Raw genomic sequence first — 26,393 nt, 5'->3', positions numbered from 1 at the left:
AGATGAAAAACTGCATTGGGAGCTACTAAAGCACTTTGAGCTGCATTCTTTTGCATGAAAGGTGCTATATAAATAAAGTGTTATTATTATTATTATTATTATTATTATTACTAAAGCTGACCACTGTAATGAACATAAGACATGCTTTTCCTGCGACACCCAAGTGAAACTAACCAGCAAGGCATGCTTTCCATTCCAGATTTACTACAAAACATTTTAATTGCAGTTTATGTAGAACCTCTCCATGTAGAAGGAAGACATTAATGTTTTAAATGACTGATGACAATATCTGATTTTCTGGTTGTCCTACCTGGTGATGTAGATCAGAAAATATATCTGGTAGTAAAACAGCTGTTGTTGAGCAGCATTACACAGAGTGTGATTCCTTCTATCACACAGAGACTCATCATAGAAGGGCTAGAACCAGTTTTAAGGATAACATACTGTCCCAGATCCTGGAGGCCATGGGAAATTAGCAGACAAGTGACTAAAAGACACAAATAAAAACCACTCATGGCCATAGCAGGTTCATCAAGATAAAAATGTAAAACAAAAGTAAAAATGTTCTCTGAAAACTAAATATTTCAATGCTTCAAGAGCGCTACTCATTAAGAAGTCTGAGCTCATAGAACATGAAAGAGAACAGGACTTCTCTTCTCTGCTTGTCTTCTTACCTTGACACAGCCTGTCTTGAACCAAATACAACACATTCACTGATTGTTTGAAAGGCTCACTGATATCTGGCTCTTGACACTGTAAAATTGAAATTGTGAACATTAAAAAATGCACATGTAAGCAGACAGCCAGAGATTCACGGAGTTGATTCTAACCTCTGACAGGATATTCAAAGATGTGTTTCCTCTATCCTCCTGACTGTCGAGCCATAACTCCTCAGACAGGATACAGGGTAGTGTGGCAGCTGATTACATATTTTGCCAGCAGAGCAAAATGACAGGGCCAGAAGACTGAGAGCAGAAGGAAAATGCCAGCCTATCGGCAAAACAACACGTCTCATATCAGCAAGAGAGAAGCTGAAATCACAGAGGACCATGAGGCATGAGACACAAGGGCTCTCAAAAATTGAACTCACTGTTTACAAGCAACTCTGTACATTTTCTTTTCATCTAATCTAAATCCTTTAAAATTTTTAAAAACCATTTTAAAAGACATTCAAAGGCTTGTGATCTTACGACATGATTTCACAACACTGACCCTGTGGAATTCAATATCGGAGAACAAAGGGCTTTTTATTGTTTCTATAGTGAGCAAGGCATCGAGCAAGATCATTGATTTCACATCATACACGGGAACAAAATCTCTCTGTTCCATGACCTTAAATTATGCTCTGTTGCTATGGAACCCGAGGAAGTGGAGGAGGGGACTGTTGACAGGAAAAACAAGAGCACAGAGGGCAGATCAATATGGGCTTAGCGTATGATGATTTTCACCTGATCGACATAGGCCAAATATGCAGACTTTGTAGGTAATAATGAAGCCGGCTCCAGAGAGGCAATCCCAGCTGGGGTGAGGAAATGAAGCTTGACTGCTGGCCTCTGCACACAAACAGAGATGGCATATCAGTCCCCACCGCCATCTGCCTGGCAACAGCATGATTGGACTTTGACTCAGTCAGCCACACTTGATCAACGCTGCTTGGGCCCTCCAATTTCATTTGGATTAATCAGCTCTCTGAACTTTATTACCAGAAGCATCCACGCAGCAAGGCACCGCCAGTGTGACACTTTCAATCAGCACCACAACTATTACAGAGGGGGTTTACAAGGGCTTGGGCAATGATTTCACTTCCCATGCTTTCGTCTGAAACTAGCAAACATCATTAAAAGACAGTTCCTACTCAGATCAGGTCTCAGAGAGGGCTCAACATTCAAGGTTGGTAATTCACAGGGGAGTGTATCTGAACCCTTTCCCCTCAGAAATATGTTGGTGCTAAGCTTTAAACAGCTTGCTTCAAACAAGGATCTAAGCAGTTGTAGCAGCAATCTGGTAAATGTCAATTGGATGGCTTTTAATTTCAACCCTTTGCTGTAGTCATTAGATATGTTTACTTCATCAATGTTTAGCACGCACTGAAGAGGCTAGCTAAAAGATGAGGTAATAATAGTTTTTTGAGATGGTAAATAATACATTCTTCTGCTCAGACCCAGGTACCCCACACACCTGTCAATCAGTTTGGAGTACACAGCTCAACATCAAGGAAGGAGGGGTGGTTTTGGGCAGAGGTCTGGGGGACGAGGATGAGTTCAACTACAAAAACAGCTAAGAGACCATTACAGCTCAACATCAAGGAAGGAGGGGTGGTTTGGGGCAGAGGTCTGGGGGACGAGGATGAGTTCTTAGCTGTTTGTGTTTAGCTCCTGTCAACCTCTACTAGTCACATAGTGAACCTGTGAGGAAACTGAAAAACATAAGCACTCACAGGAGGGTTCTGGGGACCCTGAGACCCTGAGACCCTGAGACCCTGAGACCATGAGACCATATGAGCCATAGTGTGCAGGTCTCACATGTCTCAATGAATCATAAACTGAATAGAGTCATTTATCCAAAATGACCATTGAATTTCAGCTCACATTGCATGCAGTTGATACTCGATTTGTCTGGTGCTCAAATGATTCTTCCTCCTACATTGTATTGGCTGTTACATGCGAACAGTCCTAAGAAGTAAATAGATGAATATTTTTAAATGCAAAGCATTACACGAAAAACATTACATCACAAACTTCAAACACTTTCCTCAGACAGTATGTAGCTGCTCTGTAATGCCATAAAACACTGGCCATGTAATGCAGGACACAGTATAATTTACTCTAATGTCTCAAAATGAACACAATTATACCATATAGTGGAGAGCTTTAACCTTACAGTGCCATACTTGGATTTGTGTGTCCTATAAAAGAAAGCCATCTACCTTTGATTGGTAACATCCACTCTCCCCTATCCTCTACCTTTGATTGGTAACATCCACTCTCCCCTATCCTCTACCTTTGATTGGTAACATCCACTCTCCCCTATCCTCTACCTTTGATTGGTAACATCCACTCTCCCCTATCCTTTACCTTTGATTGGTATGACACTGTCTGGCCAAACTGCACACACATACTTTCCCCCATATATTTTTCACCATCATTCAAGGCCCTGCGAAGACGCCGACAGTGATGGTGCCGCCCTGAACATCTTTATCAGTGGTCATGCATCACTCTCCACTGGCTCCAGCTGAGGCAGCACTTCCCTCTGAGGCTCTATCAGGCCTGTCCCATTTGCTTAACTGAGCAGTAAACACACACAACAGACTCTGCAGGCACTGATGCAGGAGCAGACAGAGCACTCTATCGGTAGACAACACCTCACTGGTCTCTAGAAGGAGAACTGTTTTGTATATACACTAAAGAGACTTGATGACAGCATGCATATGGCTGAAATGTCTGTAATAAGCATTCAGTGACATGTGCGATGCACAGTCACCAAGAGTCTTATCCCTAAAGACATGATTAGTCTATGACTGACACGCATGGCTTGATTTAACTTCCTTTCATGCACGGCAACCAGTCACAGGTGATGCATCTGTGTTCTTCAATTATTGGCAAAGTCTGCTTCCTGTTTCCAAGTAAAGTTACAAAAGCAGAATTCAAGTTAAGACTGGGAAGTCTGATGTTCAACTGACTGAAGGCGAGGGTCAGAATTAATGAACATAATCATTTCCGAAAATTGAAATTACCTTTTCATTTAGTGATTTCTAAGCATCATGCTCTGCGTGTGGGAGGATGACATGGAATTATTAGTATATGCTTATATTTCGATACCAACTGAACTTGTGGGTAAGGGTTTTGGATAAGAAAAACAATACCACACATTATTAGTTAATAAGTACAGAAATTCCTTAGTCTGAAATGAAGTCAAGAAAACTCTATTCTGAAAAGGTTACATGATAGACATCACATATTCGCCATATCAATTTTTAAACAGTCAATAACATCATGGTTCAGATATGAAGATATTTCTGTGCGAAATATCATGACACTACACAACATAAATCTGCATCACAATGAACAATATTTGACTACAGTTAGCCATGGGAAAGCAGTCCTATCTTCAAAAGTGAGTGTCAGACTCAAACCCTCAAACCAGGTTACTCCATTGACTGTGAGGGTGCCCATTAATACATTACAAAGAGACTGAGGGGACAGGTGATGAAAGTGAGGACATCCTGGTGTACAGTACAGCACTTAAGGGCTCATTTCATGTGATAGGAAGCTCTCCTTCCCTTCTGAGCAGCATACTGGCCTCCTCAGACCCACTCAGGAAACAGACAGGGAATGTAAAGTGTCTGTGTACTAACCGTCACAAGATCACAATGAAACAGACAGGGAATGTAAAGTGTCTGTGTCCTAATCGTCACAAGATCACAATGAGCCACCTGAAGATGCATGACAGCATGATCTCATCAGATAGAATCTTCACGCTCCTCCGGTCTCAATCTCATGCATTTCAATGATGCAAAAAAAAATGCTATTGTTAAAATGTCTTGTTATAGTATGCTAGTGACAGGGGCCTGCTTGTGGAAGGGTAGGGATGGACAACATTCAAACGAGCAATGCAGGGCCTGCCTATTAGTTTTGCTTTAGTCAAACTCCAGCATAAAAAGAATTGGTGATAAATGATAAATGAGTGACGGATAAATGAATGATGTGCGGAAAGATTTTTTATGAAGTCATCAGTCAAATAGATGTTCACTGAGCTACAGTTACAACATTCTCAAGAAGATTGAGAGAAATATTTGACCCATATACCATACATGGACTGCCTTCAAAAACACTGACAGATCCATCCTACATTCTCACTGCCTACATACCATGAATCCTGCTGAGACAAGACAAAATCTGTTGCAACTAAGTGGCACAGACAAATGTTGATATCTCATGTCTGTAGCGGACAGTGGAACAGAACAACATCAGACCTGACTGTCTGCCGTGCCAGCCAGTGGATGAATCTGCATGAAACACATGGCATGCTTTGCATGCAGATCCAAAATTCCAGTCTGAATCCATTGTTTAGTTTGTCCTTGTTGAGATGTTTGCAGTGGCTTCACTGGCTTCATGTGCCACTGAGACGCTCCCTGGACAAGGATTTAGGTTTCATGTTTTCATCTGATGACATGCCTCCATTCTTTGACTACCTTCAGCCAGACAGAATACAACCTCAAATAATTGAAATGACTCGACCCACAAAAAACTCATGTTGACAGCTTGCAGCTTCATGGAATCCAGGAACCTCATTTAAATACTGATACTTGCGTCAACCTGCACAAATTGCTTCCCTGAGATTGCCACTGTTAAAGAATGCACTGGCCAGTACGTTTGCCTGTGGTGCTGCTAGAGGAACAGTCAATCTAGCATTATTCTCTGCTTTCTACTTCTTTCAGGACTAAATTGATGCTTTGCCATTCTAATTTACTTTCCATTTATAATCTATGTAACTATGTATGTGGTTTTAAGTCTCCTTCTGGGGATATGTATTTATGTGTGCGTACATGTGTTTGTGTAGGCCTATGTATATAGGCGATATGAACATCTGACATGTCAAGACTGTTTACAGTGCTATTATCACATTTCTAGGGAATTCTAGATGGAATGGACTAGATTAACATAATCTACAGATCAGATTGACCAAATACACCTCTCCCTCCCGTGCTCCTGAAGCAACAAGCACCCCTCCTTGTTGATTGATTGGAATAGTGTATGGCTTGGTCCCATTTACAGAGCCAGAAGTGTGTACTAACACACAGAAAATAGTGCTAAAGGAGAAATGAGTCGAATCTGATCAAAAAGTGTGTAGGATTATAATAGAGAACTCACCCTTAAATATTCTTCCTGTGTCAGTAGTGCAGGACTACATCAACACTGGTCTATACAGATGGATTTTTAAATAGATATTGTTCATTCTTCATTTTAGTTATTTTTTTCATGTAGGTCTCTGCCATCTTCAGGAATCATTAGACTGACCAAAGTTTAAGATTAAATGAAAACTGCCCAACAACAAATGTATGGTGTAATGTATACTGAGTAGAATGTAGCCTACTTGGACTGAATTCAAATACATTAGAAGTTGTGCCACAAAAGTATAAGGCCCTGCGTTCTGCCAATAACGTTCAAAACAGCGAACATGTCTGTGGTACATTTTAGACATATCGTGCAAGGTAATGACTGACTATCTATTCTAATTAAGTCTAATCAGGATCCATTTTCAATTAAATATAGGCTAAACTAAAATGAATTGTAGCCTATATGTGAAGAAAACAGTGGACAATTTCAGAAAAATCAATACAAAATGTTTGTTTGTTGACGTTGAATTTGAAAACCAAATGGAAATTGGTGTGGGTTATGATCATTTCGTATTATGGCTGACGGTTAAAATTCAACTCTATTGCGGTCCATTGTCAAGCAATCTGCCAAGCCTAAAGTGTCCTTACTTGCAAAAACACCCATTGAAATAAAAGCAACAACATGAAAATGAAAGCGATTAGAAGCAGACATAATCATCGGATACATATTTATTTCTAGAAATATGCATGGTTACCATATTATGGTGCATTCTAATAAGGACAAGTCGCTTCCTCATAAAGCAGGGACGTTTATAGCGTTAAATTAATAGTCTGCTTACTTGCGTTAGAATCCAAGCCGTGGAAATCAGAATAGGGATGACTGCAGTCAACCGAATCGCTTATACCTGACGGTGCTGGGTCATTGTCTTGAATAGACGCTCCCTCGTAGAAACGCAATACTCTACAAGGGTGGGACGTGTATCCGATATCGAAAGCAGACCAAAAAAATCTAGATTGAGATTATTTTGGCTGCCACATCGTATCACGTCAGACCCGTATGAACAGTAGCTTTAAACAAAAGACCCTGCATCAATCATTCTGATAGCTCAGCGAGTGGCCGCACATTCATGTAGGGTAGCATACCTTTCTGCCACATTGTTGCGACGGACAGAGGCTACATCGTATACACTGCTATATATGGTGTATCTCACAGTGTCACTACATTATTTTCACCATGAAGACTTTGTATAATTGAATACAACCAACGCAACGCAAATCAAAGGCTACAACAGTGTTTCCAGATCTTGGGCTGAGACTCCACACATAAGCGACCACTTAGGCTACATGATAATGGAAGTCCGCTAAATGTAACTTGCGTGTATTTCCCTGTCATAACATTAATAGAACATTTAAAAAGACACCTTTGAAGTTTCACTAATGATTCCATTAATGGCCAAATGTTGGTATTATAAATGAATAGTTACTTTCATGCAATGCCATGCCACGACTGACAATTAATTCAAGACAAAAGTGGTAATGTCTGGGCTAGAATCCTATTATTAAACTACCAAACCGTCCCCTTGCAGCATTAAGATAGTGGAATGACACCAGTCAAATGTGAAATAATGCGAGATACTCTTCTCAGGATTTACTCACCCCTCGCTTATTTTCCAGACTACTGGCGGTGTTTTGTTTATTTCATAGTCCCCATTTGATTGTATGCGCCACAGACTTCCGCGTTAGTGGGGGTAAAAATGCAGTGGGTAAAAAAAAAGAGGATAAATTGAAAAGGGCATGCGCATCACAAGGCGTACGGGACTCGGTTTAAGTGCTTCTTCAGTCAGTGGAAAGACATTAGATCCGAATGGGATAGACAGACATATGTTGTAGGCTAAACAGTTAGTGTCTGATGGACTTAATTTATTTAGTCAAAGCTCAAATACCTTGACGATTAATGATATTTATACAAATATAGGCTAAAATAAAAACCAATAACAACCTAAACGCGAAATACCGAATAGCGATGATAACATAGGACTGCTTCAGTTGGCCATGTTCTCAATATTGCATAAATGCGGACCTGCCAGTTAAGTTGGTCTGACGTAATCCGTTTTTGTCAACCCAACGAACGTAGTCTCCTTGCAGTGGAGGCTTTTATGAACAGCTAGATTCAAAGAATCGTCTCCACATTTTTGAAACTCTATAGACCCGTCATTGTACCCTGCTTGATTTGCTATTCCCCGCTCTGGTCTCACTCACTTGTTGAGGACAACAGCCTCTCTGTGCAGTCTGAGATGTGTGGGTGCTTATTTGAAAGTGGCAAGTGGTCCAGCCAACGTGTCAGGGTTTTGAAAGTGCACATGCTTGATGCATAACAAACAAAAAGTGCTTTATAATCCCAAACAGGGAACCTGCATGCCCAAGTTCACAGTTTAGAATACATCCATTGTGCATGCGTGCGGCAACAGTATAATAGAAGAGATGCCGGCTTGTTGACAGGATGTGGCGACATAGTTCAGCCACAGTGTTGTATCAGTCTCATCTGCAGCGACGAGGCGCACGGGTTCATCGGGTATAGGAGTTGTTTGCTGGTGGGATCTGGGCCTGGTCTTGTCTAGATCCATCAGAGCCCAGGTAGATCAGGATCAGATCTGTTTTGGGGTTTTAACTGACGTGTGTGTGTGTGAAGCCACACTTATGTTGGTTTCATTTCACCCTAACCCTCCTGAGAGGAACTGGTCAAGCAAGTTATACTTGATCACTGTGTGTTCTGACATGTTATAGTCTGTCCCAGTAGATACATCAGTTTGTTATGAGGCAAGGCTAAATATAATGATTTTATCTTATTTTTTATCTCGTTCCACAGCTTGCAAACTGATGATGAATTCTCGGTTTCTCTCAAGTAAGGGAAATTTGCTGGCCTGATATATAGTTTAGTTCATAAGACTCAAACCACTTTAAGGTAAGTATGACTCAAACTTGGATTAATTTCATGATTTCATAATCTGCAAAGATCTTTTTCCAATTGCTACAGTCGGCTCCCTTCATGAAATGTAAACATCATGGGTCAGCTGTTGCCCTGGTAGTGATCCGTTCAAACCACAACAACAGTTCAGGGTATTAACTCGATTCCACCCGCATACAAAAATGTTATATGAGCCTAGTGTTTAAGAGTACGTAATAGTCAATGCCATTTCAGACACCTTGACGCAGGGAAATCAGGGAGCAGAAAATAATCTCCCCATCTGTGGGATAAAACAATGGTAGGCCCACCACTGCATACCATTTCATGTGTCGTGAAGCCAGAGGCCTTTTTGTGTGTTCAATCAAGACAAATGTGTTGAGAATTTCTCAGTAACCATCACAATCCCCCAGCCAAAGGTGTGACCGGTGCAATGATGATCACCCTCACGTATCTCAGGTGTTCAGGAAGCAGAAGGAATCCGAAGGCCAAAGTCCTGCAAGCATGGTGATTTGATTTAACTGAGGGTGGAACAGGTGCAAGCATGGTGATTTGATTTAACTGAGGGTGGAACAGGACGTATTTAGTATAGCGATTGCAGGCATTTTGCTACAGTTAAGCTAATAACTTTAGCCACAATATAAGAACTTCACACACACACAGTACATTTATGTCATTGAGCCTATCAAGGATCCTGCCCCGCATTAAACACACACATAAGGTAGCCCTCAGTGTTCGTGTGGAATGCAATACTTCAATCCAATTGTGTCTTTTTGGTTTTCAAAGAGAATAATTACAAATGTGGTCTTGTCCAAAATGGCTGCTATCTTCCTGAAAGCAGATTCAACAACCTGTCCCAGCATTGATTGATTTGAAATAAGATTATATAACCAGACAGGGCAAAGAAGTTATTCTCTCACACCCATCACATGTCCATAGTGAACTAAGGGATGAACTAATTAGTAGGCCTGTTTCAATCACTTAATTCATACACTCAATTCAATAAGATAACTCAAATCTCTATGGAAACACATACATTTTATTCATTTAAACCTTCAATAATTACTTAACAGTCCTGAAAAAGTTGAAGCGATAACAGCAGATTCTTTTGTGTGCAATAAAAAAGCAAGAAAAATAAGGAGAAAAACAGAATTACTATGGCAACCAGCGTAATTTTCCCCATCCTCAAATACCATGCCCTTGTAAAAGCTGCAGTATGCTGATAGGCGCATACAATTTAAAATACCTAAATGAAACACAGTACAGTCTGCAAATTGCATACTTGTTCTGTGAAGTCAGGACAACCTTGCAAGGTCATTTCAGAGAGAGCGTAGCAGCACAGCCTCTTTGTCTTCGTTCTCTCTCTTGTCTTCCAGAGCAGCCGTGTGGATATGCTAGGCCAGAGGGAAGGGATAGAGAGTGAAGGCTCGAGTATCAAAACAGTCAGCGTAAAAACACTTCAGCACAAAGACCAACGCAACAATAAACCTCAGTCCCCTGCCTACTCCGAGAAAGTCAAACACGGATATAAATATTCATTATTTCTAAAGTGCATCTCTCACAGACCTGTTTCATGAAAGGTGAGCTTCAGTCCTATTTTAAGAAACAAACTAAAACAGATTATTTCATATTTATGTGTGGAGCCGTGCATTTTGTCAGCTTAACCATGTTAAACAGAATTTAAAATAACTACCTATTTACAAGCCAAATGTGTGATTCCTTTCTTTGCTGAAAAACACTGGAGCGTTTTTCACATTGTAGTGGATGAGAACCGCTAGTTCTATTGCTATTGTGCTATTTTTTGTTGTCCATTTGAACACTTGTCATTTCTTAAATCTACAATAGTCAAGGTTTGTCTGGTGCTACCTAAACTCTTAGCTCAGTTTGGATTACTGTCCAGACACTGCCAATTATCAGAAGCTTGCTAAACCATATTTCTGACTAATCAAACGGTGATCTACTGTGAGTGTTTGTAAGAGGAAGTGCTTCAATTTGAAATATGACAATGACAAAATGGCTGCTGTTGAAAAGGTTAGAGTGTATTTGGATCTATTTTAAGAGATGCTCTGTGAACCAATCTGTAGAAACCTGAACAGAAAGTCACCTAGGCCTTTTTGAGGGAAGAAATATCATGGTTAAACTCCCTGCTCGTCCAGAGTGTTTTATGTACCGTCTTGAATTGACCTGCACATTTTAATCTTACAAGCTCAGTTTTTGCTATGAGAGCGCCAATCTGATTTGATCATATAAAGTACCATTTTGATCAAAGCTCACTGCCAACATCCCTGGCCCAGCTGAAATCTAATGGAACATTTCAAATCAAAATGAATGTAGTGAAAATTAATTGGATGGCAGTGCAAGGCTAAATCAAGTTACCACTAGCCACCCTCTTTTCTCAGTCTAGCCTATCGTCTGCGGTTTTGTGTTTGACTGACATCCTAGAGGCCCAATCCCTGACTTTGAGCCTCTCCGAGTGTCTGATTAGTTAAAAAAAAACAAGGCTTCCTGTGAAACTTCAGAATCGAGTATCTCTGTAGTGCTACCCAGACTGTTCAATGAGCTTAGCTTCCAGAAGCCTTTGGAAATGCACATCCTTATTAAGATCTGCTTTTTGAGCACGTTTTATACAACAACAAAAGATGTACATACTGGAGCTTGACGTAAATACGGTGAAGAAAAAGCACACATTGGTGATAAAGTTCATGTTCTCTGTTTTAAATGGTTCATTATTCTCTAGCTATAACTCTTCTCTCTGTTTCCCTTCCTTGTGGGCTCCCAATAACAGGACGGGTCGAGTTGCTCAGATCTTGGGCAGCTTTGGGGCGCTGATAATGGGGTTGGTCTCCTGCAGAAAACGCCGACCAGCAGTCTTGTAGTCATAGGTGCAGTCATGGGCTTCTGCGTAGCGGTGGGAGGCACAGAAGTTGCTCCCACACCTAAGAAAAACATTTGAAAAAATGTTTTCCAATTCCGAAACGGTTTGTTTTAACAGATTTAGTGTGGACCACAATGGTTATTCAGAATTGGCAGAAAACTAACAAAACACTATAAACTTGCCACTAGATCTCAGCATCCTATTACGAGATCAAAACAATAAGGAACACAAAGTTTGTGAATGTGTGGATGAACAAGTCTGAAGAAGGCAATCATTGAAAGAAATGTGAAAGAACACATTCAATCAGTTAATTTACAACTATTATTCCTATTCAAATGACACATTTTGTTTAAATTATTAATGTTTTACTCAAATTGAGAGCACAACTATACCTCTGATCATCGTTTGGGATTTTAGCCCATTACATTTGTGAAAATGTAATCAACATGCCATTCAGAATCAAAACTCAAATGTTCCCAAATTCAAGCAGGAGAAGGAAATCCTAAAACAATGCACAGGACTGAGACATAAAACCAGACAGCCTGCTGTACCTGCACTCATAGCTGGTGGCTAGCCCAGTTTTCTTCCCACAAAAGAAGCAGTGCTTTGAGCTCTTCTTCTTGGAGCTGAGGGGCGGCTTCACTGGTGGAAGGTGATATGTTGGAGGGCCTGAAATGTCACATTAGGAAATAAATGAAATGTCATTAATGTTTCAAACTTCTCTTGGAACAAACATAACCAGCTAGCAATACTAGAGCCCACAGCCTCCACCAATAGTCCCAAAGCAGCAGATGACAACTCTTCGCATTCAAATACACATTATTTTCAGCTGGTTAAAACTAAAGAAACTTCTCCACTGCTCACAGGAAAACAGCCTGCAGCATCTTCTGTAGACACGGTGGTTTATCAAATTCTAAAGATATTGGAGGGAGAGAGCCAGGGAAAGAGAGAGGTGAGAGAGCACAAACCAAACTGATAAGGCTCGTGGGGTGACGGGATGGGTAAGGGAAGCGCTGTGAGTGGCACTGAGCCATGAGATTGAATTTCTGTGTCCTGGCGGGCTATCTGTCCTGATATACATTGTCAAGTGAGATGCAGACAGGCGGAGGTGCAGTGGAACATGAGAATACGCTGGTAGCGGAGCCCAGTGTGGAGGTGCACATCATTTTCACAAGGGGATATAAAATTGTGCTGCAGTAGCTTTAAGTTAGAGATTTACAGCACGGTAATGCTTTGGTGTGTGTGAGTACATGTGTTGTGCGCGTGTATGTGTGTGTGTGTGTGTGTGTGTGTGTGTGTGTGTGTGTGTGAGTACATGGGTTGTGTGCGTGTATGTGTGTGTGTGTGTGTGTGTGTGTGAGTACATGTGTTGTGTGTGTGTGAGTACATGTGTTGTGTGTGTGTGTGTGTGTGTGTGTACATGTGTTGTGTGTGTGTGTGTGTGTTTGAGATCTAGTGTTCATTTCCTCTTGCCTGGTTTCCCTCCTCTGTGTAAATATTTAAAGGCGCTGCTTGCCCACTGCATGGCTCATACAACATGCATCAGCTTATGTCTCAGAGGGCACTGCTGTCCTGTCTCTCCCGCCTTGACCCTGAGGTCAGCGATAGCCTTTCATCAGGCACACACTTGACCCTGAGGTCAGCAACAGCCTTTCATCAGGCACACACACTTGGCTGCTACAGGTCAGCCCGCCAGAACTCTACAGCAAATCCCACCAAGGACAATCATCAGCTCGACTGCTTTACAAGGTGAATATGAGGCACATTTGCTGCACGCAACCACTCTGCAAAAGGTGTTTGATTTGTAAACACCCCACAGTCTGTCATGCGGGAGACTATGTTTTTCTTAGAGATATTCTATCAGTGTTTGGTTCTGCGGTGTGAGTGGAAACAGTGCACTGGAACCAGGACTCACCTAATCTCCGTACGGTACTTGAGGGTCCTGATGCACCCAGGCCGTTAGCGGACTGAAATGAAATGTGTATGAGGAAGAATGTTAAAGAACAAACACAATGCTCACCCAAGCAAAGCCAGTCAAGATATTCACATCCTTGTTTACATCTTTATCATTTGAAGATTACTGAAGTGAGATAAATAGACCTGAGGATTTTCTGAGTCCCCAGGATGTCTTTGGACATGATATGATACGTCCTATGATAATACAACCTATTACATCCTAAATTATTTCACCGGGTATCATCAATGGTTGCATTTCTCTGGTATTAAGCATGTTCATTAATATTTCGATATAGCACTATCTGATTAGGTTTAGTATGTTCCCGTCAGATTCTGAGTTCAACTTGTCCACTCACAGACAGGCAGAGGGATGATGTGCATTCACTGTGTGCCAATTATCAGTAAAGTTAAGCAACGAGGGGAAAGAAAATCAATCCCACCAAAGCAAAATGAGCATGGAGGCATATATTAGAGAGGGGAAACAAAGATGGGCTCTGGAGAAATTTGCTCATGGGAATTGACACCATTCATCTGCTTTAGACAAGCACATGGAGAATGATGCACCTAGTTTTCTTACATCACTGCATTTTTATTCATTGCCATATCCCAGGGGAGTTCTAACTGTAAAAATGGAGCCCATTATTTTACAGGCCAGGGCTACTTTTAAAATCACCTCACCATTTCTGTTTGTCTCTGATTATATCATATACTCATATTTTCATGTTGGTCTGTAGGAAAAAGTGAAATGTTCATTTGGAGCCTCACTGTCACTGTAGCATAAGTGGCACACATCACCTCTGTCACTGTAGCATAAGTGGCAAACATCCCCTCTGTTGGTCACCATTCAAGTGCACCTGAGGGAGGCCCCGTGTCTAATTCAGATTGTGACACAGTAGAATATCCACACTAAAACAAGGTCTCCCTCCGAGCAGCTGTATCCCCCTTCCCCTGGTGGACTCACCGTGTGGGAGGCGGCTGGTCCTTGCGGGGGGCAGATCCGCTTCAGGAGGTCCTGGTGCAGCTCCTGCAGACTAGCCTGGAGGCGCGCCTGCAGCTGGTGGTCGGGGCCACAGATCCTCTCCAGCCTCTCCAGCACACGGGGCCCTGATGGCACAGAGGGCCCCTCCCGGCCGCCACCCCGCCGTGCCAGGGAGGCCAGTAGCTCGGCACTGCTCACAGAGCCCAGCGACTCTTTGCTGGCCTTGTTGGCCATCATGGTGATGTCCCTGGCCTCGCTCCGGGAGAGGACGCTTGGGCGTTTGCCGTGCACGTCCATCTTGGGGCCGACAAACTGGGCAGCAGGGGAGGGGGTGTGCGGGGGCAAGGGGGAGCTGAGGGGGTTGCTGCGGTCATCGGGTACCAGGCGGCGGTGAGGCGGGCTGGGCCGCAGGGAGGCTCCTGTGAAGTCGAAAGGCTGCAGGAGGCGGTGGCTGGACGGGGAGGAGGAGGACGAAGGCTCCGTGGGGAGGTGCAGTGCGCTCAGCCGGGCCCCGTCGGACACGTGCTCGCCCCACGTGGAGCCCACGGCCTGTGCGAGTAAGGGGGCAGCGGGGAGCTGCTCTGCCCCCGCCCGCAGTGAGTCCAGGGTGCCCTCCTTCTGCACTGGCAGGTCCAGGCTGAGCGGCTCCTGGAGAAGGTCGCTCAGGGGGAGCAGTTTCTGCTTGTCGGGCAAAGCCATCTCGTTTAGAAGTGCCATCCTGTTGCCCTTGAGGTCCGAATCGTCCACGGAGCCGTCAGGCGGTGCCCTTCTGGGGTACAGGGACAAAGGAGGGTACACACAACCAGTCACCAGCTTAGAGCTCCCCACGTCCAGCCTTGACACTTTGGAAGGGGGCCGGACTTTACTGCCAGGGTACTCCCACACAGGGGGCTTCTCCCCCTGAAGCATGTAACAGTTGGAGCGGGCGAAGAGAGGAAGGGCCTGGCCAGTGGAGGCACGGTCAGGGAAGGAGGACAGAGGCGTGTGGGCGGAGCCAGCAGCAGAGTAGGAAGAGGAAGGGGCAGGGTCGGAGGGCTGCTGCTGGTCTTCGATTGGAGGTAGATGCGTTGTGGCGGCGTGCGATTGGCCACCCTGAGGATGGACCCTGACGAGGCGGTGATGACGGCCCGGCGTGACGGAGGTGCTGCAGGCCCGGGGCCCGACAGGTGGCCGTGGCTTCAGCTTAGCACTCTTTTTGGGCTGTGGGTGGAGGTAGGAGAGACAGAGAGCAGACACACATTACACAAGCCAACGCAAGGGTTAGAGGAACTAAGTCAAAAGAAGCACGCTATCAACAGTGGCGCAATCAAATGAATACCCGTCATCTGGCAGCTCGAGTCTCACACTTTTCAATGCATTTTGACTGTAGTCTCACTTTTGGCATGATCCATATGTGTGAATACTAATACTATACAATATGTCCTATACAGCATGGTGTATTATCAGTTAAAGCCCACAAGCTTTGTACATACAAAGCATTACATGTTTTGGCCCCGGACTCTTGAACTGTAGTGAACCATTTCCTCAATTGCTGATCCTGGATCAGACACCAGGGGAGCGAAGAGGCTTCAGAGGCGTCCATTCCTCAGAATTAGGGATGACTTTATGTAATTCACCCACGGTGTCTGATCCGGTATTTATGACTCTAGCGCCCAGGTGGAGGCAGAGCGCGGGCGGGGCTGAGACTCTTCCCAGCGGCTAGACGGTAGCATCTGTACCTTCTGAATTGTTTCTTGTAGCAAATTTAATTAGAAGTCTGGAGTTCCAAACAAGTGACGAGATAAGTGGATTCTTTATCTGGTGCAAGTGCTTCATGCGTTTCCCATCCAACAACTATCCTGATAAGAGCCTCCAACATCTACGTCATTCTGTTTAGACTGAGGCTGTACAGTACATAGTCAAAATAAAACACAAAGAAACAGACGTGTAGTACAGAATATGCCATCAGCTCAAGCTCAGGCAGCCTTGCACCTTTTTACTGAGGTTCATGTTCTCCATCTTGGCTTTCAGGAGCTTCATCTTGGTCATGGTGATGGAGTTCTCCATGGCCTGCTGACCCATGACCAAGCCGTCGGCCTCCTCCTCCTCCTCCTCCTCATCCTCTTCTGCGTACACGTTGTACACAGAGCCACCACTGAAACAAGTCATGCAAACACTTGCCTGAGTACCGATTGAAACCCTTAAAAGCCTCAGGGCCTAACATTTTTGAAATTCCTTCAACACTTATCACTGCTAAGGTTTCAGGTTTCACATACTGCAATGAATGAGGTAAACATTTCATATCCAACACATAAAAAAGGACTCAGATTTTAAAACCAAAGCCCTAGTGATGGCACGGTTCACATTTTACAATCATGTTTACATCTACATTTTTTTTCCATTTCTGATGCTGTGATCTTCCTGATTTGGCTTTGATCTGGAGGACAGCATAAGGCACAACAAAGGCTCAGTTTAACAAGAGACAGAGCAGTGACTCTGCAAATGTGGCTTTCAGCAGAGAAGCTCGTGGAAACAACACGAGCGTGGATACGAAACAGCGGAGGAGGAAGTGAGAGTCATGTGGTCTTGGGATATCATTTGAACAGATTGCTTTTTATAACACATACTGAGGCACTGCGCAAGCCTGCTTGGCTGACTGGAGATGTCTGACAGTCAGTTAGCTCTTTATGTATGGTCCCCCTTCACAGATTCTTCACTGCCATAGATAATTTCCCCCTCAGCCTGTCAACCGCTCAGCTTCGCCCTGTTTTTAAAGCTCAATGCTGACGCGAGCTTCATCACATGGACACTACATGTGCACTGTGACTCACCAGTGCTATGTAGAACAGGTCCTTACACGTCAACCTCTGTACAGTACTGTTCAGATTCAGAGTGCCTCAAGGTGACAGTGTACTTTAAAAACCAAATGAAACTAACATACTGTCAAGGTCAGAGAGATGATGACAATGCACAATAGCCTCCAAAAAAACTTCAAGGGTAGTATTTCCACCAGGTGCCATTAACCTTATGACTTTTAACTGGAAAGGATAGTGATGCCAACCTTATGGACTCCGACACTGGGGTGAGCGTGCCATCTCCTCGATCCACCACCCTGAAGAAGTTGAGCTGGTCTCCCTCACGGTACACCAGGAAGGTGACCTGTTTATTGGGCAGGGCCTTCTCCCACACTTCCTCTCGGCTGGCTTCCATGTACTCAGCCATTTCCTTTAGTGAGTTATCCACAGTCACTACACACACACACACACACACACACACACACACACAGAGAGACACACACACACAGAGACACACACAGAGACACACACAGAGACACACACACACAACAGAGATTGCGATGTTTGAGTTTTTCCAAAGACGTGTCATACCACAGACGTTACCATATTTCTTTAGCCCAGAATTCACTTTTGGAAAAGATCCATTTTCTTTATTGGAAACTCCAAGAGGAACTGAGACTCAGCATCCCTAACGGTTAAGTGGACTGAAAGGTCACTTCATCTGAACCGAAACTAACGAGAGATTTCCTGCAATCAGTGAGTTAGTAAGAAGATTAATTACAAGTCCATCACTATCACGGTTTTCAATCGACCCTCCTACAGACTTGACATACCTCTTCTGGTGTTGATGGGCCCTCCCCTCATGGCAAGGACCAACTTCAGAGTACAGCCTTCTGCAATGCTGTTTTCAAAAAAAAAAAAGGAAACAAGAGCAGACTCTGGCATCAGCAGTGGTGCCGAGGAGCCGGTCCAGCTGATCTTATGTATGTGTCTAGGAATTCAAACAGGGCTCTCAGTACACCCGAGGAACCAAACTCATCTCCTCCCAACCCCACCTCAAATTGCTGCCATTTAAACTTCAAAGCACATTGTGTACTGTCCCACAGTCACATCCAAATCTCAGCAGAGGGCTTTCATGTGGAAAATGAGGTGACAAGAATTTATGACAAATCCACCATCTGCAAGCAGCATGCTGAACAGGCTCCATCCATGAGGAGCAGTTTAACCCAGTTAGAACTGGCTGTCCAAACACAGCGAGTCAATGAAAAAAAGCTTAGTAGTGCTTGCTGTTCAAGACATCTGAAAACTCGGTCTCCTCGGAGATTAAATGTAGGCCTATTCCCAGAACCACAGAGGCAGGCGCAGCACATTACCATTAGGCAAGAAATGGAAAAAAGGAGGAAAACTCTGCGGCAAACAACAAGTCACTTACTTATAATCATGCAGGCAGTATTCATCCTCCAGCTCCAGATTGTTCCAGATCAAATGTTGCTGAGCAACTGGAATACCTAAAAGAAGCAAAGAGATGTGAAGGGGGAAATTACCATGACTTTAATAATAAAAACAGCCCAATGTTATTCTGCAGGAAAAAAATAACTAAATTCTTTCCACCATAATAGGTGCACACCAAATACTGGCAAATGGTCTGTGCATTGTGCAAGCATAAATCTATATATATATATATATGATGCATAGGGTGTAATGGTAGAGGGTGATGTAGTGTTTGACACAATCACTGTTCAATGCAGCTATCCGAGTCACTAAATGGTTACAAACTAGAACACAAGTACAGCCTCAAGGCAGCCTCACAACCCCAACGTACGAGCAGTAATTACAGAGGAAAATCTGGCTGGATCACTGTGGCCATGTGGCGCTTGAGTTCAGTTTCACACTCCTCCTCTCTCTCCCAGACGGCCTCGGCCAGACAACCTGCAGGTCCGTACCAAAGATAATCACTCCCCCTACAGTCCAAGAGCCTCAAGAGCAGGCAGACATGCAAAGCTAGCATTAGCATTAACACCCAGCACTCATGACTGACTCCTGCCTCTGAGATGCGGCGAGCTCGGAGGACGCCGTGAGCTGAAAGCAGCAGTGGCTAAGCCTACGCAGGGGGAAGTGGGGAAGAAGCCAATGAGACAGATTCCTCCCGTTCCAAACACAGGCGGCATCCCAATCAGTTCGACCAGCAGCCGTCAGTCTGGCTCCACAGCAACAGGGAGGCCACATGCTAACCCAAAAAAAACAGACACGGCACTTTTCTGTTCCCCCCGCATCCAGAACAGAACCTGATCAGAATGGACATGAGCATCATTAAATGAAAGAAAGTGTACCCCATTTCAATATTTTCTATCTGAGACACAATGGTCAGAGGACTATAGACCTTTCAGGAGAAGCCCCCCTTTTCTGTTTAATAGGCGACAGACACAGGGTAGGAATCCAAGTGTTGACAATTCTAAAATGGTGGATGGGGCAGGGCTCTGAGTGGTGGGCAGGGTTTTGCTAATGGCAGGCCTAGGGCAGTGCCAAGGCAACCTCACACTCCACTATTGTTCTGAGGCATGCCTGGTCATGCCCTCTGCCTCCTTCCACTGGCACACGCTAGGAGGTGTATCAGGCAGCAGGCAGCAGCCACAGTAGTAGAGCCATGGGCTGAGGCTATAATTATCTGGAAGTATTAGTTTACAGTGGCATTAGAGAGCCTCGTCAGGAGGTGCTCTTTTTGTGGGGCTCAATAGAGTGGTGACCCCAGCAGGGCCTTGCCAGGTTTTTAAAGAGTCATAATTAGACACTGAAGCTGTCGCGTATTGATTTTGTTTTTTTTAAACGAGAGATTTTTAAAATAAAGCTCAACATTTCACTACTACTGTTGCAGAGGAGAGATGGGACCTCAAGGCAACAGCATGATCTACATAACTAAGAAAAAAATAAAAACAATAAAATAATAACAATGACCCAGTTCAGCACATCTTTTCTGTGGTTCAGACAAAGCCACTCCAGTATTCTTGGCACACTCCATGTTATTCCAGCACACATCTGAAAGGGCACAGAGGATAGGCTTTGTGGTACCACAGCTACAAACACAGCTGCCAATCACGCAAGGGTTAAAGGTGCCAGGGAGCAGGGGACCCGCCACAGGGGCATGTTTACAAATGGGTATGGATCAGTGGCAAACGAGATGAGGAGCACTTAGCGCCCGACTTACTGATGGCCAATCTCTCTGCTCTGTCTTTTTCCTTTCCACGCCAGGCGCTGTTAATCAACAGCACAATTCAAGTCCTTCACTCAGCCATTATGGCAAACAAATGACTGGAGACGAGTTTCAAGTGGCTCTCACAGCGGCCCATTCACATCCATTTCCCTTCCTTTTCCTTTATTGTTGCTCTGCAGACTGCTTCCTTTACAGAGAGAAATAATTGGCACAAAAAAATGACACGGTTGTACTGGGGTCATTTGAACTACATTTTCATTCTGGTTAAAGAAGAACCTGTTTTAGGCCAGCCATTTATTCCGGGAATCTATTTATTATTACTTCCTGAGACCATTTTGTGTTGGTTTTTATTTAAGCTGTGCTTCAGAAGCGAGACAGAGACGTCAGGGGGAAGTTGTTAGTGAGTAATAATCCCCAAAGCCGGGAGGAAGATTAATTGTCCGCTCTTCTTCTGAACTGTTCATGTGTTAAACTGATGAAACACGTGTAACAGCATGAGTGGCTCACTTGAACAATAGCAATTACTCTAAGACAACAGCCCACTATTGAACAGCTCCACTTTTTACAGTGGCACTTCATCTTCCGCACAGGTACCCCCTCGCAAATGGAAGCCAGCTCTGCTGAGGTGATTGATAGTGTTTAATTTTTATTAGGGCATTACACACACACACACACACACACACACACACACACACACACTCAAGGGCCTTGGAGACAAGTGCACCGCTCAAAATCACTTAACATTTATTTTAACACTGCAGTGGCTTCTTAGATAACAAGGGACTGGCCACTACCCAGATCTGTGCTTAAGGTAGCACTTAAGGGCAGTGTTCAAGACCGCTTCAGAAGCACTGGGGTTAGCCACTGGCTCAAGGCTTCAGATATACTTTGGGTTCAAAATGGGAAGTATTACACAAGGGTTCAATTGTCAATCTAGTCCAGTCACATTTGTATTTGCAGTATTTGGAATATAGGGCCTACATTTATGTATAGGACCATTTGCTACGTTCCAAATCATCCTTTTTGTTACGCTGTATATACAAAAGCCTCTATATTTACATAATCTACATAGCTGTTGAGGAATACTATTGACTAAAAAAAAAAAAATTGCATTGCAGGTTTCCACAATGACCATTATGGATCACAGAATCAATGTACTGAATGGGAAAGTATTTGTCCAATAATCTGACATTATCTTACCCTTCAGTATACTGTATCTTTAACATTTCTCTGCCTAGTTGATGCTGTTACAATTAAAAACATTTGACTATTCAACACTATGACTGTTGTTTAGTTTAGCTGATGTATGTTTGCCAGGAGTGACAGAGTCAACATTACATGTGCTGAGGCAAAAGCAGAAAATGTTGCTGCATGAGTGTTAAGTGTTGCATTCATATGCACATTCATCTGGGTAAACTCCAGAAGGTGATGCAGAAGTTCTAACAGCTCATGAAGAGGGATCAACTCCAAGATTTCCGCTTTTCCAGGCTAAGCTGCTGCCTCACTGCAGGCCCTCAGTGATAAAGAGGTTTGTGCACTGTCTGTGTGAGGGTGCATTGTACAGTGACTGATGAATGAGAGACGCAAAGGCTGTTTGTTTATATTCATCACATGGAGGGTGGAACACGACATGAAGTTTCTCTGAGCTAAACCAACATTTGCAGATAAAAAACTTGTTTCATTTAAACGGATTCTGGAATTCAGTGCAACTCCTGACACCACGTAGTCCTATGTTACTGCAATTCTGTAAAGAGGGCTCTGAAAAAAACTCTGGGCATCTGACCTGAAAAATAACACCGCTACATCCCTTGTTGGGGGAGTGATGATGCTTGCAGTTTGACCAAAATAAAGACGTCAATATAATTTCATCAACTAATGTGACCAAAGGTGCAATCACATGCACATTGCTGCAGCTGGACAGCAATCATGAGACATTTTCTTCATAAAAACATAACTTATAAGACAGAGTTTCAGACAGTCGTTATAGTGCATCAGGCATAACATGCAAAATAGCGTTGAGCAGTGGGTACCTTCTAGCCTTTGGATCTTTGCCTTCACAGATATGACCGTCTCAAAGGGGGAGACGCGTAGCTCAAAGCAGGTGCCAGTCAGCGTCTCTATGAAGAGCTCCATAGTCTCATAGAAGGCCAACTTGTAAGGGACGGCACCCAGATGGTCATTGTTGAAGAAGGGAGGTTCCTTCTTGTGAGCCATGGCTCAGGGAAGGGGGGGAGCAGGAGGGCCCTTTAGTGGTACACCGCCCAGAGACCTGACGGAGAAAGGCCTGGATGCTCACCAGCGCCATCTAGGATGAGCATCATGAGGCAGGCCCAAGGCTGGAGAGAGAAGGAGGGAGAGGAGTACAGTGCATTAGAATTACTTGACCTCTGCTGAAACAGGAGGGTCACTGAGATGACCATTACACATACCAAAACATATAAAAATCACTGTTCCTGCAGTCGTAAAATCAACGAGGCCTGGTCATTTTGAACTCAGCTACATTTATATGACCTTACTGAGCAGATATCAAGACTTGCATCCAAAAAAGATCTGTTCCCAACTTGCATTTCTTGCCCAGTTTACAAAAGTTAAATTCTATGCAGGCTGTTTAGACCATTTTAATAAAAGTGGTTTGCTTACACCTACTCCATGGAATCCTAACTTTAGTAATATCAATGTTACTAATGTCGTTGCAACAAAAACACTTATTCAATATACTGTGTGTGTATTTCAAGTGGGTAAACACAAAGGATGACTTGTGTATGACCACATTAAAATGCTTTGCATTACACACACTACACATTTATCTACACGAATATTTAACTTCAATTCCAAGGCCATGGCTTAAATGTAGGTGTAGACTAGCAATTAAAAGCCAAGAGTATTATTGGCACCAACGAAACACTAACCAGCATGACATCAGGTAGACCTGACTCTAATGACTGTTATGCAATTCCATTCATAGGACGGATACAGTGTCAACCCCCTGGTTATTACATAGTCCTAACAGAACAAGGGGGTGAATTCTTCCCACCTTTGACTGTGTGGAAGGACAGGATAGTGAGGAAAAAATGAAGGCACTGCCACCATCTCCAACAGGCCAGGGCCTCTATGATAAACTGGATGTAATAGTCTAAGGACAGCCACAAGTTATGATTCGGTGCAAGATATTTTCTTGAATTTCAGGTCAATAAAATATTGCTGCTCATTTCTAGAACTTACCAATTAACACTTCAACAAACCTGGTAGTTTCTTTATCACATTCAACAAAATTTGGGATCGGTACAAATTGTTTATATTTCATTAAACAAACATATAGATCCCCATTCTTATTGTAAGCTGGGAGCAAGCTAGAATCTTACCTAAAATGAAATCTAGTGTAAATATAAACTATTCCCAGTGTACATGTTTTTCATTGTATTTCACCGATCAGCTAGTCTGCTTCAACTTTCATGCATACTACAGAATCAATTTAAAACAATGCTTTGACAAAGCAGAACTTAAAAGCATGTCAGTCTTACACAAAGCATGGCAAAAAAGGTTGTACGTAATAACGTAATAACCACTACACCTTTAAGCATTACTACATACATTACAACTACTACAAACAACTGTCCAAGGTTATCTTAGATCCAGTGGAACAGTACAATTTGTCCCACTACTGGACACATGAGCCCAGCTGCGACTTCACCCTGAAGACGCACAGGTATTCAGGTACCTGTACCTGTACAGGCGATGTTAGCACTGACGGTGGCAATTAACGGTAACGTATTTTAAAACCCCAGATCTGATTTCAGGAATATTCCATTAATGAGGTGTTGCGTTTTAGGGCTACACACAGGGGTGACAGTCGCACCATTCTCAACCTCAATGACCAGTAAAGAAGCGCATCTTTGGGGAAAAAAAGATCACAGACCGACTAGCCAGCATTGTCACGGATGAAGCAAAGTCCTGGCTAGGGGTCATTCTAGCGGCACTCCCAAAATAACGTTATGTTATATATCCGCAAACAAAAGACCTCACAAACATAATCTAACCCCCCTAGGATGAAACTATCGGCAGATAATCGTCTGTTGCATGCAATCTGAACACCAACTTTAATTTGCTGGGATTTGGCTTTGTAATGTAGGTATAGCCAGCTAGCAGGCTGGCTAGCAAGGATAGAAAGCTAACAATACCTCGTCAGTAGTATCAAGTCGCAGTCTGGGCCAGTCGTGGGTTTACCTTTCGCTTGACTTAACAACGTCTTCGTTGAGATATAATAAAATCTGGAATCATGTTTTAAGGTGTTGCATCTCCAGAAAAGCATGCTTTGATCCTCAAGTGGATCTGCTCACTATGCCCATCAATAGCACCTACACCTCTCAGTACAACATGGGCAGGAGGCCAAAAAAGCCCATTGTGACATTCCTTGACTGACAGGTAAGAACACCTATGACGTCATTCAACAACTAAAGAAAAGACTGAGTGGTCCAATGGGGGAAAAGAGGAGGCGGGATTGCATTTGCTCAAAGAGAGACAGGAACATTTTGCCTTCCCTTTGTGTCCCGGATGTTAACTGTCTCCAACAACAATTCACACGTGACTGATGACCCTGACACTTGTATTCCCCTAGAGATGGTAGTATACGACCAGAAGGGACTGCCTATGCTTGTTGCTGCAGAATGGGTAAAGTCGGTCAGCGGCTGTCATAGCTCATATCAGCTGAGAAATAGACCAGTTTGGAAGCGTAAAACGAGAGTAAAGTACAGGCCAGACCCCGAAAAAGCACGCCCGGCACAACCATTTAGCCTGAATTACAAAAAAAAAAAAACTTTTAAAAAGTAAAATATAAAGCATATAGAAAACGTGTGTTACATTTAAACAACCATTCTCAGCCAACAACACACGTTAGCACAATTAGAAAGGCCTACGTGCCTTTCATAAGCCGTAGAATGTTGAAAGTGCGACTGTTCTGCATAACCTGCACCCAGTGCTTTGCTCTCATCTTTGACAGGCGCTTTTAAATCAAATGTATTATTATTGCATTGTGAACCATTGTACACTAATCTGGTAAACAACTGTGTCTAAACACTGGCCTTGATATTATGGACACAGCATACCCATGTGTGTGTCACTGCATACAGGGAATAACCACATCATGATGATGCTGTTCACCATCCTGCTACCTTGCTGCTGTAGTGCTTGATGAAGCACTTCACTTTCTCCTGCTCCAACACCATGCAACCCTACAGCCTAAGTAACCTGTTATATGTATACCTCTTTCCTATAGTATGGTATATATACAATATTATTATTTGACCTATTCCTAAACTACTCCTACTTTGTGGAAGGGGAGTTAGATGTAGAAAGTTACATATAGTAGTGTCACAAGGGAGGATGCACATGGCAAAGATGCCAAATTGACAGACATTTGAATGCAAGCACACATTTGTCCAAGACACACAATTACAGCATTATAAGGAGTGTGTAATGTTTCAGCTGACTTTGCCAGATTAACAAACCTTGTCCTTTTGATGCCCTTGTCAATAATTCAGGTTAGTTTTCCTCCAGACTTTCCTGATTCTTATGGCTAAGTCTGCAGAGTAAAAAAAAAAGAAGAAAAAGAGAGCAATTGCAGCACTCACCACAACTACTCTTCCATACTGCATTCAAAGGCAATATTTGTGTTCACATTATTCTTCCAGTGAATGACATTTAATGTATGTACATCAGTTAATTCATTGATGCCGTATATGGACACAAGATACTTTTATATTTTTCATAAAATATATATATTTTTAGTTTTCAAAAATCAAATGTG

The 26,393-nt window shown here is 43.2% G+C and overlaps 2 protein-coding genes across 4 annotated transcripts in view; both read right to left on the bottom strand.

The window, feature by feature from the left end:
* Positions 1-8,057, bottom strand: part of march8 (membrane-associated ring finger (C3HC4) 8) — a 61,160-nt gene extending 53,103 nt beyond the window's left edge. The window contains exon 1 of one of the 3 annotated variants that reach the window (XM_031578702.2): positions 7,493-8,057. The gene's annotated coding sequence lies outside the window, so the exon portion shown is untranslated. The other 2 variants (XM_031578706.2, XM_031578703.2) reach the window with 2 other exon arrangements.
* A 1,758-nt stretch (positions 8,058-9,815) lies between these two features.
* Positions 9,816-26,216, bottom strand: zfand4 (zinc finger, AN1-type domain 4). The gene is made up of 10 exons (XM_012838223.3): positions 24,769-26,216; positions 22,621-22,926; positions 18,815-18,890; positions 18,216-18,283; positions 17,649-17,835; positions 16,580-16,742; positions 14,591-15,808; positions 13,589-13,640; positions 12,225-12,342; positions 9,816-11,734 (listed from the first exon to the last, which is right to left on the bottom strand). Exons 2-10 carry the CDS (start codon positions 22,802-22,804, stop codon positions 11,599-11,601), a joined length of 2,202 nt encoding a protein of 733 aa, XP_012693677.1. The 5' UTR covers positions 22,805-22,926; positions 24,769-26,216; the 3' UTR covers positions 9,816-11,598.
* Positions 26,217-26,393: the final 177 nt, after the last annotated feature.

Source organism: Clupea harengus, chromosome 13, assembly GCF_900700415.2.
Source record: "Clupea harengus chromosome 13, Ch_v2.0.2, whole genome shotgun sequence".
NCBI lineage: Eukaryota > Metazoa > Chordata > Actinopteri > Clupeiformes > Clupeidae > Clupea > Clupea harengus.
Note: the sequence above shows the minus strand (reverse complement) of the source record. Positions and strands in the feature narration are given on the sequence as shown.